Raw genomic sequence first — 13,856 nt, forward strand, 5'->3', positions numbered from 1 at the left:
TGCTATGGTATAAATCATTTTATTCGAGTGTTTATTATGTCAATAGTCAGCCAAGCATCCGAGCACACACTCATGAAGTCACTTCATTATGTAAAAACAATGGAAAAATTGAAGAGAAAAAAAATAAAAGGACAAACCGTTTAATAAAAGCGACAAAAAAAACCAAAACAATATTTACATCCGGCATCTTTTTATAAATATGTCAAATGTACATCATTATACACAAAAAGTACCTTTGAAGGTCAGGCAATGTGATGACAGGCACATTGAGACCAATGCATGGTACTGGGAAAAAAAAATGAAGTAAACTGAAAGAGGGCTAAAATGCTCTCTTGAAAAAAAGAGAAGTGCGCAGGTACTTCTGCAAGTTTAGTCCGTTCAGAGCCATTTCGTTGGTGCGCCAGCTCTCGAGCCAATCAGCATACAGTAGAACCAATCAAATACACAAACGACTTGATTTTGCAGTTATTGTCCAGGCCAAGAAATGAAGACAAGCTGCATTTTGCTTTGTCATTAAATTATTATCTTTGACTGGTGGTAAAATATAAGAACGAAGTTCAAATGCAGAGGTGCCAACATAGGTAACAAGAATATGCTAGCAGGGAGAGAGATCAAATTTTACTGCAAATTTTGGCAGATGAGATGGCTAATTTTTTTCTGATAAGAAAACAATAAGGCAAAAGTTTGGTGTGATGATACATACAAGCAGCTCCTCCATTAAATTTTTTTATTTTTTTTTGTAACCAACGAAAGAGCCCATAGCACCACCCACTTTCTATTGCCTGACAAGACAGAGGCTTCTGAATTTACACATCAAAGTTAGATAAGGCCTGCAGTGAATATACGCTCTACCAGAAGTAAGTGCGCACCCTTTCCCCTTGAGTCAACTGCCTTTTTCCACCAGCAGCGGTTGCAAGGGTTGCGTTTGTTTTTTTTTGGGCCAGTTTTGGAACAAGGTTGTGGAAAGAGCAAATCCACAGGTGGCAGGTTTTTAGGGCTAGTATAATAATAGTCTACAGCCACAAAGATCACTTTCCACAAAAACCTTGGCTATGGCAAACAAGACAAAGGGAAAGTGAAGTACAGACAGCATTTACGCTGTACAGAACCATTTCTGTTTTTAAGATATATCGCAAAGATGGGTAGACGGTAAAGGGGGATTATGGAGTGGATAATGGTCATACCAGATGAGGATTAATAAAAAGACGAATTGCAGATACTGTAAAGAAATGCGTGCACACCACGATGAACTGAGAAGAAGATGAAAAATGGGGTTTCCTTTTCCAGTGTCCAAACACTTTGGGTTGGTTTCAGGTCACTGTGGTGTTTTGAGATGTATTTGGGCTGATTCCTGGCAACCCTAGTAGCAACGGGTCAAAGACTGTTAATGTTGGCACCTTTGCAGATGTACAACTTCAAACAAATCAACTTAAAGCTGCCTAATTGTTCACAAAAGAGGAATAAGTCATTTAAAAAAATGTACTGTTTATGCTGTACGTTACTGTTTTTGCATCTCTATTAAATGATTAATGGAGTGCCATATTCTCTTTCAACACATTGTTAAGATATGAGTGGAATATCTAATAAACAAATGCTCTGCAAACATAAAATACTGCATGGTATAAAAAAAAGAAATATTAACATGATTTATTTTCTGATTTCTCAAACAGATCAGATTCAAAAGCATCCTGCTTTGCTACTTCCTTCCCTCATAGCTCATTAGCATGACTTGAGATGAATCAAAGTGGTGTTTTATCAGTTCAGGTTAAAAAAAAAAAAAAGAATAACATTTGACAAAAAAAAAGCTAGCATGGCTAATCAGGAACTCAAAAGCCATGCTAGTATCCTTACCAGCAATAGCTTACATCCTGTTAAGAGTCACTAGAGAGGCAACAACGTTGGTCAAGCTTTTTTTTTTTTTTTTTTTTTTTTTTTTTTTTGCTAATCATTTAGCACCTAAATGGTAGGATGAGGCAGTCAGAGGGAAAGATAAGCTACTATATACACAATTCTGTATGTAATCTGTCGTACCGTCCCGAATCCTGTTATTCTCTATCAGTACAAAATGGAAAATGTCCTTGTCAATGCATAATCAAGTATGGAGGAGGTAAATGAGCATTTTCTAAGCACGCACACAAGTTCACAGCAAACGTAGGTCACTTAACAGATCTTTCATTTTATATATTTATATATATAACGTGTACGTAGACCCCAGTGTCAAACAGTCAGAAGACCACTTCAGCGTCCTCCTCGAATCCATCTCACAAAGCCCTGATAATGACGTATTATTCTCAGCTCAGGGTAATCATGTCCTTCAGCCTTGACTGAAGAGGTATTCTTAGGCGGCTATCTGCTTTGATGAACGCGGAGAAAATTCTTCGACAAGCTTGGATGCTTAAGACCGAAAATTACTTCCAATGATCTGCACCTTATTAAATTCTACAATACAACAGGTTCACGTCTTCCCGTAATCAGTATACAGGCTTTTCCCCCGCCAGTCTTTAAAATCTAAACCAAAAAACATTAGTATGTATTCTGGCCAAAAAAAAAAAAAAAAAAAAACATGAAATATTGAAATCTGAACTGAAATATTTCTAAAAAATGACTTATCATAGTCCTAACTCTTTAATGGCTATGCACATTTCTCCTACATTGATTTAATGGTGTTATAGTGCAGCGCATCCATATAATATATCAAGAGTTTTTGGGAAATAGAGTTAACCTGGCACATCTGAATTTATACACTGACTCGACACAATGGAGCAACAGGAAGATTTTACGCTAACGTGAATGGCGACACGAGAAATAGTGGAGTTCATGTGGAAATGGCTAAAGGCAGGGAAGGAAGTCACAGTATCATGGCACTGGGACACTGAAGGCTTACAGCACGGTGTTCGGGATCTACATGATGCTAATGCTGCGGTTCATCTCACACTGTCCATTGTTGTTGTTGGCATTGGGGTTGTGCCGCGTGCCGGGCGGTGTTGATGTGCCGCCCGAATCTGAAGGGCACCCATGTTGGATGAGGATGTCAACGCATTCCTGACTTCCTGCTCGCCGGGCAAAGAACAGTGGCGTCTGACCGCGGGCATCGCGACTCTTCACATCCACACCATACTGTACACAGGACAAGCATGTAATAAGAGGAAACAGGGTGAATTACATAAGGAATAGGAAAATAATCAATGACTCAAAACCCTGCAATTAGAAGGGAAAATAATCTATTACGCATGAATGCAGTTGGTTAGTGCAGTTTGTAACTATATCTGATAAAGCAGTGCATTAAATATCCGTGCATAGCTTTAGTCTGCTTAATTGGATAATAAAAGAGCTGTGGACCTTAATTAACCTTAACATTAACAACCTCGCTTTATGCTTTTGGAACTTAAGTGCTTCCTGGACTACATTTAATTGTTAGGTTATAAGGCTCAAATTTTATTTCTGTTCTTTCTTTCTTTGTTCATTTAAATCATTTCAGCTGAGAACTATAGAGGGATGGGTTTCCCCAAAAAGCATCACAGTATCACACTGTGAGCTCTCTATGCCAGTTAAGCTGTTCACGATGGCCATGTAGAGATCAGGTATGCACAAAGATATGCATTTAAAAAAAAGTTACACTTGGTTGCATTCCATAACATATCTAAAGAGAAAATCTAAAATGTTGGTGCTGAAACAGCTGGAGACATGTGGACTTGGCTTGTATGAATGGAAAAAAAAGACCATGTCTTCGAAGCCTATGATTTGGCTTGGACCGACATCTTAGTTTAATTATTATTATACTATAGCGCTGGTGAAGTCTGGGTAGCTCAAAAGGTGTTGATTAATTTTCTATAATAGTTTTCTATAATAGTTCTTGCTGCCAGGAAAATCACAGGTGTATATAAATGCACTCATTCTAATAAGTTAGCGTTTCTATAGTAACAACTTACACAGGGACTTGTATAACAGATGCTCCACATAAAGGAAAAAGACAATGTGTGTAATGGTTTATATGTTGCTGTTTTCTGTGAGGAGACATTTATTTCACATTTATGGAAGGATTCTCCATTGTCAGTGCTTTGTACCAGTCAGGAAGTTTTCTAGTACAGGAAGGACAGAAGAGTACACATTTTCCAGTTTCCCAGTAACATGATAAGGAACAACTATTTATAGCTGTGATTACAGGACTAACTTGTTTCCCAGACATTAAATGTAACTATAATTGGATAAAAAGTATGAAATGATGTTCTTTAATTAAAAAAGGCAGATTGTTGTGGTATAAGAGGAATAAAATGCCACCTTGTCATTGATTATTTTCCTATATCAGCTAGCATTCTAGGTGTGTTTAAAATGAAATTTTGGATTACTTTTATCTGAGCAAAAAATAATTGGTAACTGTAGCAATGAGAACAGGCTTAAGAGTCAGGCTTTTCTAACTTGGTCCAACTGGAAAAAAAATAGGGTATGATTACAAGTGTTTCCAATTGCAGAAATGACTCGAAATATAAACTTAGGGTACACAAACTTTTAGCCAGTCCCAATCTTACTAGCTGCCGATGGCTTTTTTGGATTTTAGCCTTTACTACATGGCCCTTACCCAGATTAGCAACTGTGTGATGACCACATTGGCCATGGCACAGGAGAGGTGCAGCGCTGTGCGGCCGTCCCCATCGCCATACGTCTCGTTCACCTCGTCCTTAGTGCCGTGAGCCAGCAGCAGCACCACCATCCTCAAGTCGTCCTCCACTACGGCTCGCAGGAGCTGCTGCCCCAGGGGCACATCCGACTGAGGCAGACCCAAAAGGAAGAGTTTCTGCTCATACTTTGCCCTGATCCAGCGCTCCTTCTCCTCCCTGGGTGGGGGTGGGGGGCAGATAAAAAGAAGAGGCTTTTTGAGTCATAGATCACAACTACTAAAATATTGATGTCTTAAGAGATTTTTGGTTTTGTTTACAAGGGGTCTCAATTCCAATGTCAGTGAAATCATAGATCTGTGTCACGCACATACATGGAGAATGAACGGTTGCTTTTTCTTTTGCTAGCATGCACGAAGGTTTAACGAACCAGATGTACAAGGACATCATGCAAGATGTTTTATTTGTGTCAAACCTAAATGGTTTAATGAACTCCACCAAAGAGAGAGATGTACAGTTTTGTGTCATGCTCCATTTTCTTTCTGTGCATGCTTTCATCATTTACAGCAAATGAACCTACGAGCACTTTGTATTATCTGCAGATTTTTAGCATTTTGACCGAGGGTCGCTGTCACTGCTACACAGTGCGCACAGTAAGCAGGAACATATTTCATTTGCCATGCATGCATTGAATCTGTGTTAATAGGGCTACATTAAAAGATGACAGGCACATTGTTTTTAATCACCTGGCAGCATGTACGCAGTTCAACGCCATGCTGTGTTTTAAACATTGCTCCCAAGGGTCACAAAGATTTGCGCTATGTCTATGCCAAATCAAACACCTTTTGGACCACAATGCAATGTTTTCTATAGCTTCTTTTCCGAATGGCTCCCAAATGAGCAATTTTTTTTAATCCTATGAAATTTCAATCTTGTGCTTACACACCAGATACAGTTCTTTTAACCTACTGCTCTAAAATGAAGGAACATTCCCCAATTAAAGAAATTAATTTCAGTTTGCTTTCAGACGACAATTGTGAAGTAGCTTTTTATACCTCAGTTAATTTAGCATTTTTGAAAGGAGTCTCCAGTGTCAGAGCTTTTAATCTGTCTGAGACAAACCTACTGACCTAGCTAGAAAAGTTTCCAAAACATAGCAGCTTGAGATCTCTTTGTGTGAAATTTTGAATATTTGCATACCATTTAAGTATTGCGGTTGGTGTTTTTTCCTCAGTCTGCAAATGAGCCCCGAGGTGGCAATATTGTCAAGCATGTTTGATATTCTCAGTGGTTAAACACGTAGTATGAACCCCTCTGCGACTAGTTGCAAGATTAGTGCTGAGAAGCAGCCAATGAGAGTTTGAGAGGAAATCAAATTCATCTGCTGTCATGCGCAGCAAATCCCTGAATCCAATTTATCATCCATCTATGTGTTGGAGCGCAAGGGCAAAATGTAAACACAATAAATTTGTTTCTGTAAGAAAATATTTGGCCTATCCTCCAGAGCTTGTGCATTTATTTTTATGAGAAAGCAGGATTTGGGGATCATGTGCCTCCATGTGGTATGCACAGTTCTACATCCACCCCGTAACTGATTGCAAACAATTTAATTTGTGTAGTGGGAAAGGGTCAGCAATTCTGCGATTTTGAAAGTCGTATGGTGTGCACTCGGCATTAATGACTTGAGAGACCTTAATTTGACAAATTTTTACTTAAATTACAAACTTGGTAATGCACTTAGGATTCTGGACCCCGACTCTATGGTGTTCACCTAACACACCAGTGAGCCTGTGCTGATCTCGACTTCAGAAGCGCGAGGGTTAAAGCCTGGTCGCCTATCGAAAGGTTACACATTGTGAACAGCATGTCTGTGCTGGACAATACAGGAAGGAGGGGGGACATGTTTTTATCACTGCTGTCACCGCTGTCACTCTTGCTTGGCACATCCCCACAAAGGACTCCCCAATCTACACCGGACCTTCAAGGCTCAGGGGGATCAAAGCCAGCCAGATTGAAGGGCCGAAGAAAAGAGAGAGAAGGGAGACACTGAAGGTAGAATGGGGCTCAAGACAGTACTCAAGCTTCACACTTCTATCTAGCTCTCTTCATCTAACACCTCCATTCATGAAAATCCAAATCGATAGGCGGCTATTTCTGAGCATGCTCAGTGCAGAAGTGACCCCTCAACCTCATGCGCCAGGCGATAAGGCAACTAGAAAGGGCTCGTTGTTTGACTTGGATGAGTGAATGACAGAGAGGAGAAGGGTGAGATTTGTGAGTCCCATGAGTCTCTTTTTACATTGAATATAACCACATCCATATGTCAGATAAATAACAAACAGTGTAGAGATGAGATTTTGGATCCAAGTGCAACAGGATTTTAAATTTTTTATTTATTGTATTACCCATCCTTCCCAAGAATACATGTGGAGAGAGGACTTCTTCCTTTGACACTTGCTAATTCTATGACTAATTAGGTGTTAGGGATACAGTGCCACCTCTTTCTGTGGTGACAGCAACGAGCCAAATGGTGAGCCTGCACATCACATGTTAATTACAGCAGCGCTGATTGGAGGCACAATGGTGTCTAAATGGGAACACGCCCCCTTATTATCTCCTGGACAATAAGATAAGAGGAGACTCCAAATCAGCGAGCACTAGGGAACACGCTGATATGTCAGCTGCCAGAGCTAGACCAGAGGGAGGGATGGGAGGGAGTGGGGGAAAAAAAAGAATAGCATAGAGATGATAGATGTGGCATGAGAGCTGGACTGGTAAAGCAAGTAAGGTCCACAGGAATTCTATATAGGAAACATATTGTATACGTATATCTATGTAGCAATATGATGGTTTTTTGCGCTTCCCAAAACAATTTGCTTGTCTTGGTGAATAATCTGACCTAGATAATGTAGATTTGTATCTATGAACTAATTCTGTAATCATAAAGACTGTCTTATGCTCATCGCAGGACTCTTTCAAACTTTGAGACACTTTATACTCATTGTCAATAAATCTTGACATCTTTGCTTTTGAGATACAAGGATTCCTCAGCTCATATTTTGGTGTGTAGCAGCCATAGCCTAAAGTCTGCTAACATACCATAACATAACACATCATAACATAACAATTTTGTTTGCATATTCAATTTTATTACACCACAGCACTGCAGAATTGTCATACCTGATTGGTCAGAAGGTGCTGAGTAACACCATAGTTCTGTCTGTAAGGTAAAGCACATGTTTATATTGTAAACTTGGTTTTATAACTGTTGACGATGGTGAAGTTTTCTGTATGAGATGATTATTTAACATTTGTGGAAGGAGTCTCCAGTGTCAGTGCTTTGTCAGTGGTAAAGCTGTAACTTTAAGGTTTTCCATCACAGGAAAGTCTTTGCAGTTAAAAAGCATGACGTGTCATTCTTTACTTAATAAACAATGTAATTGCTGCCAAATTGCTGTCATATAAGAGGAATAAAACACTTTTCATAGAAAAATAATCTACTTCAGTGTGGTAACAGGAACTCTGCTTTGTCTGGTTGATTATTTTACTATAACAGCATGTTGCCAAGTGTTTTATTCCTTACTTCATAAATGTTTAAGCTGCTATTTATTAAACTATAATGACATGCAAGTTCTTACTTCTTAGCAATATTAGTTTTGTTATAAATAAATAAACAAACAGTGGAAACCATATGTTTTAACATGAAAAAATCTGTAAACAATAAAAAGAAAAACTAAATAAATTTACAATACTACCACTAACAGATCACTAGGTTTGAGAGTTTCTATAGCTTTCTACAGCACAATATCCCACTTCAAACAGGTTTCCTTCAACAACTTGAAGATTTAAATATTAAAGGAGTCGTTCAGGGAAAAAAACAAAAAAAACAAAGGAGAAGTTTTAAGTATGCAAACATGTTTTTGTTGCCACACTGTACACAATTTCCTGTATCCAAGCACTCTGTGAAAGTCAGTAGCACAACAAAGGGGCGAGCTAATTAAAAAGGCCATGGCTTTAACTGCGTTTCCCTTAAAGTCCCCGGCCTCTCTTTACCCAGAACAAGGCACAAAGCCCGTGAATAGACTGCAGCCACAGTGAATTGCTCTTCAATGGTGTGTGTATGTATGTGTGTGTGAGAGAGAGAGAGAGAGACAGAGTGTACCCCCCCCCAGCAGTCAGTCTTTCAAAGCTTGTTTTTCTTTTGAAGAGGTGCTGAGAGAGACCCACCCCATTGTTATCTTTCTCTTCTTTCGCTCACACACAGAAAACATACGGCGGCAGTGAAAAGGCTCAAGACTGTAAAAGAGAAGAAGCGACAGAGAGAGGCCCCAGACGTTCTGCTGTTCTGTGGTTTGGGACGGAGATGAAGGGGTCCACACATGTGCACTCAAGTGGAACTGCAAAATCGTCTTCGGAGTCTGCTTTACAAACACGGCGCTAACATTCGAATAGAGTTGTGTGATCAAATTTCAGATCAATGTGCTCTTGAAATGATGATAGAGACATGATTTGATTCTGTATGTCACATTTCCTTGTGATACAGGAAGTCAGGCAGTGAGCAGGACTGATTTTTTTGGACTGATTAGGTGCAATGGTCCAACATATTGAGACAACATGACTATTTTGGAGGAGGAATGAGTGCGCTCGCGCACACACACACACCCAAGCACCATTCAGCAGAGAAAGAGAATAACCATGTGGGAAAATGCAGGGGCGGGGCTAATGTGTTCTCGAGAGCATTTGATGGGACACTGTTTGGATGAGTACAGGTTATGAATTTTATGTCCTGAAAATGTTTAAATGTAAAATTAAAATAAGAATATCTGCAGAAAAGTGGGATGTACACTCACTGCCTACTTTAACAGGAACACCTGTCCTGGGATTTTCATGCACAAGGGTCTCAAACGTTGACACTGAACCTTGCAACAACCAAAAAACTTCCAGTGAGTAGCAGTTCTGTGGACAGAGGCACCTTGTGATGAGAGAGATCAGAGGAGAATGCTACAGTAACTCAAATAACCTTTACCACAAACCACTCTTTACAGCTGTGGTGAGCAGAAAAGCATCAACATGCCAACCCTTGATTCACATAAGCAAGAGTACAGGTGTTCATATTAAAGTGCATGTATATATACTGGCTTATTTGTGTCTACAGTGCCAAGAGACTCCTACAAAAAGACCTAAAAACTCCACTTTCATTTAAAAAATTAAGACTAGGAAGAAGGGAAGAGCACTGATCCTGCCTCTACCTCCCGTTTGAAACGGCGCCGCGAAAGCAAACAAGCACCCGGCCGGCGCACAGGGCTGTGGGAGAAAGCTGAGAAGCCTTGAAAAGGACACTTCCTCTCGGCAGGAGGAAGGAAAAATAAAAACGAACGGCTTTAGCATGTCAAAAGAGAGACAGAGGGAGCGAAAGAGAGAGGAGGGAGGGAAGGAGGGAGGGAGGGCTGGAGAGAAAAAGAGAGAAAGGTTGGAAAAAAAAGAAAGAGTGATGAGACTGAGAGGACACTCTCCATGGGGTTTTGGGGGGTTATATTCAGGAAATCAGGCCCATGGCTACCCCCTTCAGAAACACACACACACACACACACACACACACACACACACACACACACACACAGAGAGACACACAGAGAGAGACACAGCCTGGCACACATGCTTGCTCTGAAACGTGGGGTTGCTTGGGGGACAGAGAAAAGTATTTCAAAGGGAAAATGTATTCATCACTTTCATCAGAACAGGAACTTTGTGTATTACGGCCTGTGTCATGGACTGCAGCCCAGGCATATACAGGAAAAAAAAAAAAAATTCTGAAGAATTCGGAAGAGTTTTTTCCCCCCCGAATCCTTAGCATAATAAATTACTTAATGACCCCATATTTCAACTAAATTATGCAGAAATTAAAGAAAAGTCAAAAGTAAGAAAGAAGTAAAAAAAGAAGGGGGGGGGAGGTGATGGGGTGAGGACTTGGCTCTCGTAAGGAAGTCCCAGAAAGCCCTGCACCTCATCAAGTGGAATGATTTGCCCGGCAAGTCAGTGACACATGAGCGCACCTCAATACAGCAGGACAAACAAGGATAATTACTCAGCGGCACACAAACACAAACCTTCTGCCATTTCCCTACTCCTCCTCCTCACACTGCCCTCGCTCCCCATGAAGTGCACACTCAGGGAGAGAGAGCTATTCAGCGAGGTTCAGAGGTGCCAAGTGGCCTGGAGAGGCAGGGTTGTGCCATACAGCTGATACAGCAGCGAGGGGATGTCTTAAATTGCAATGGAAATACTCAGTAAAGGGGAGGTCAATTCATGTAGCACACAGGGAAGGAGAAGCAATGGCTTGATTATCTTATCAAATCATAATCATGATACTTGATGTGTATGATACATGTCAGATGATAGTGTTATATTAAAAGTGAAAAAAAAACAACATAAAAATGTACAGGGGCTCCTAGAGTTTGTAATTAAAAAACAAAAAACCGAAACAAATGAAAAAAAAAAAAAAAAAACCTCACAAACACTCAAAAAACAACAACAAAAAAAATTCAGATGATGTCTCAGAAAAAAAGTGTATCATGATATAATTTTTCATGATATGGATATTAGGTAAAGGAATAACATTGCTGTTATAGGAAAATAATCAGCGTTGTGGAGGTGTGTGTGACGCAGCCTGACGCGAAGAACAGCACGATTTGCCAATGATTTTTAATTCATTGATGAACAACACATCACACTTTTAACTGTTTGTAAACTCTTTTAAATTCATCTTGACATATTACCGAGAAACTCCAAAGCATAAACTCCTGAAGTTGTTGAAAACAATTGTTAGAAACAATAATGTATTAGAATGAGTGCATTAACATAACAACAGAACAACACTATCATAAATTAGAGGTAAAACTAAATCCAAAAATTATTTATGATCATTCTTCTCTCAGTTAAACTGCATCATGTGTTTATATCTATCTATGAAAAGATGCCGGTAGCCATTAGGTCCAACACTCGTAATTAATCATTAATAATCAGTTACATCTCTAGCACTTATAAGCTGCCTTGTGAGATTTTAGTGGTACTTGCTACACCTTGTTTCTCAATATTAATTAATCAAATGTTAATCGAAGTAATTAGTCTATGTGTGGCGAAGGCTCGAGGCAAAGCTAGCTATGCCAAACCCCCCCACTGACTCCATCTAAGCCTACAAACAAATGGCTCTTTTCCTGGCTGAGTTCTACCACTCAGAGCTGGTGTCTAATCTCACAGCTTTCAGGTCCTTAATACAGCAAAGAACTGATTCTCAGTCTAATTCCAGCACCAAAATGCTGATTAATTTGAACTAATAACTGTTTCCGGTGACTTGGGGTGCCAAAAGTTCTTAAATCATCCAGGAATAGTAATCATTTTATGGGATTTACGGCAGTATTTGGCTCTTAAACTGGTGTAAACGTGGGTCAGTTGTTTTAAGGAAGGGGTGCGCAAACTTTTTGTAGCCAGAGACCCTTTTAACTGTCAGATAAATTCCATGGACCTTCTCAGTACAGATTTCTTTCATGAAAAGTATTTAAAATGTGTACAATAATACTTTGTAATAAAGAAATTAAGAAACAAAATAATACAGTAAAATAACAATATAATAATCAAATTATTAATTAATTAATTAATTAATTAAAACAATTGCAGTAAAATGATTAATTTATATATTACTGCTGACAAATTTGTAGAATTATAATCCAAAAACTAAAATAATAATAATAATAATAATAGTAGCAGTGACAGATAGAAGAATATATCAATATAAAATTAAAAAAAAAATAAATAAAAGTTAAAAAAATATTAACAATATAAAATCAAAAATAAATTTAAATAAACATATTATAGCTGTTATAAGTGAGATCTGGAACGACAATAAATGTAAATATAAACGGAAAAAAGTATGACGTCATTAATAAATAGAAACTTGTTATTGTTGGTGGTATAAGAGGAATGTAACAAACAATAATTAACTCTGGAGTGGTAAGAGTAACCCCGTGGTTCATTACTTTCCTATAACAGCATGCCCCATACATAGTGATGGAAAGCTAGTAATGTTCAGTTGCTAATCCACTTATTTTTCAGTAATCATAGAAGTGTCTGCTTTAAAGATGCGCACTCTGCAGGGATCATAAGTAGTGATCTAAAATACTTAAAATAGAAAGTGGGGGCTCAGTGAGGAGGTCTTGAAGCCCAGCAGGTGTACAGTGAAAGGGGTGAAATGGTTATAGGATACTGGGTGGGGTAAACTTAGTGGTGTGATTCATTTTTATTACCACCGTTGCCCTGTGGGGGCGACATGCGGGCAAATTATTTCAGAAACAAAGTGCTCTCCTTATCAGAACTATTGCCTGTACTGGCCAAAGGGCGTCAAGGTGTGTGTGTGTGTGTGTGTGTGTGTGTGTGACAGTGAAGAGCGCACTGATGAGCGATAGCTCTCCACGACTGCCTGGACCTCCAGGACACAGAGGAGGGGGTTGGAGGAGATGGAGTGATGGAGACAAAGGTGCTTCCCGAAGTGTCTTAATGGGAATGTGCAAAAGAAAAAAAATAAATAAAAGGAGATATGAAAGGAAATTGATTGTAGAATGCAGCCATTTTGAAAGAGTGAGTGAATGAGGGAGAGAGAGAGAGAGAGAGAGAGAGAGAAAGAAAAAATCTGTTGCAACGACCCCTCTCAGCATTTTCACACACAGGTGCAAGGCAATTAGACCTGCCTCGAAAAACACACATCTGCCAACTGCTAATTTAAGACGTGTTCTATTAAAGCCCAATACTCTTGGTCTCTCTTTCTCTCTCTCTCTCTCTCACACACACACACACACCCACACACACTCTCTCTCTCTCTCTCTCTGTCGATCTCTGGCCCCGTGCAAGATTTATGAGAACAGCCTAATTTATGACACACACTGAGTAAATCATAAATCCATCAATCTGGTTAAAGGACGACCAAAAGATTTGCTCGATTGATTGGTTCTATTCATCAAAATAATCGTTCTAATTAATTACGTTAGGCCCTGGCGCCATGGCGACTCAGCTCTAGTACTCTTCATTCTCGGAAGAGTATTATGAGAATTAACTGCTAAATATGTATAAATGGGTCTTATATGAGTGTATTGAAATTCCAGTTGGATATTATTTTATATTATCTCCGGTTAAATACATGTCTTTACTCTCACACGCAAAACTGTCACAAATAAGGAATAATATGCATTGACT

The 13,856-nt window shown here is 39.2% G+C and overlaps 1 protein-coding gene across 3 annotated transcripts in view; it reads right to left on the minus strand.

Annotated features, from left to right (window-relative positions):
• agap3 (ArfGAP with GTPase domain, ankyrin repeat and PH domain 3) overlaps positions 1-13,856 on the minus strand; it is a 148,364-nt gene continuing 134,508 nt past the window's right edge. For all 3 annotated transcript variants that reach the window (XM_026926227.3, XM_026926228.3, XM_026926226.3), the window contains exons 17-18: positions 4,577-4,832; positions 1-3,117 (exon numbers count right to left, since the gene is read on the minus strand). In XM_026926227.3, the coding sequence (XP_026782028.1) occupies positions 2,902-3,117; positions 4,577-4,832 (472 nt within the window). In that variant the 3' untranslated portion in view covers positions 1-2,901. The remainder of the gene's footprint in view (positions 3,118-4,576; positions 4,833-13,856) is intronic.

This window comes from Pangasianodon hypophthalmus, chromosome 1 (genome assembly GCF_027358585.1).
Source record: "Pangasianodon hypophthalmus isolate fPanHyp1 chromosome 1, fPanHyp1.pri, whole genome shotgun sequence".
Taxonomy (NCBI): Eukaryota; Metazoa; Chordata; class Actinopteri; order Siluriformes; family Pangasiidae; genus Pangasianodon; species Pangasianodon hypophthalmus.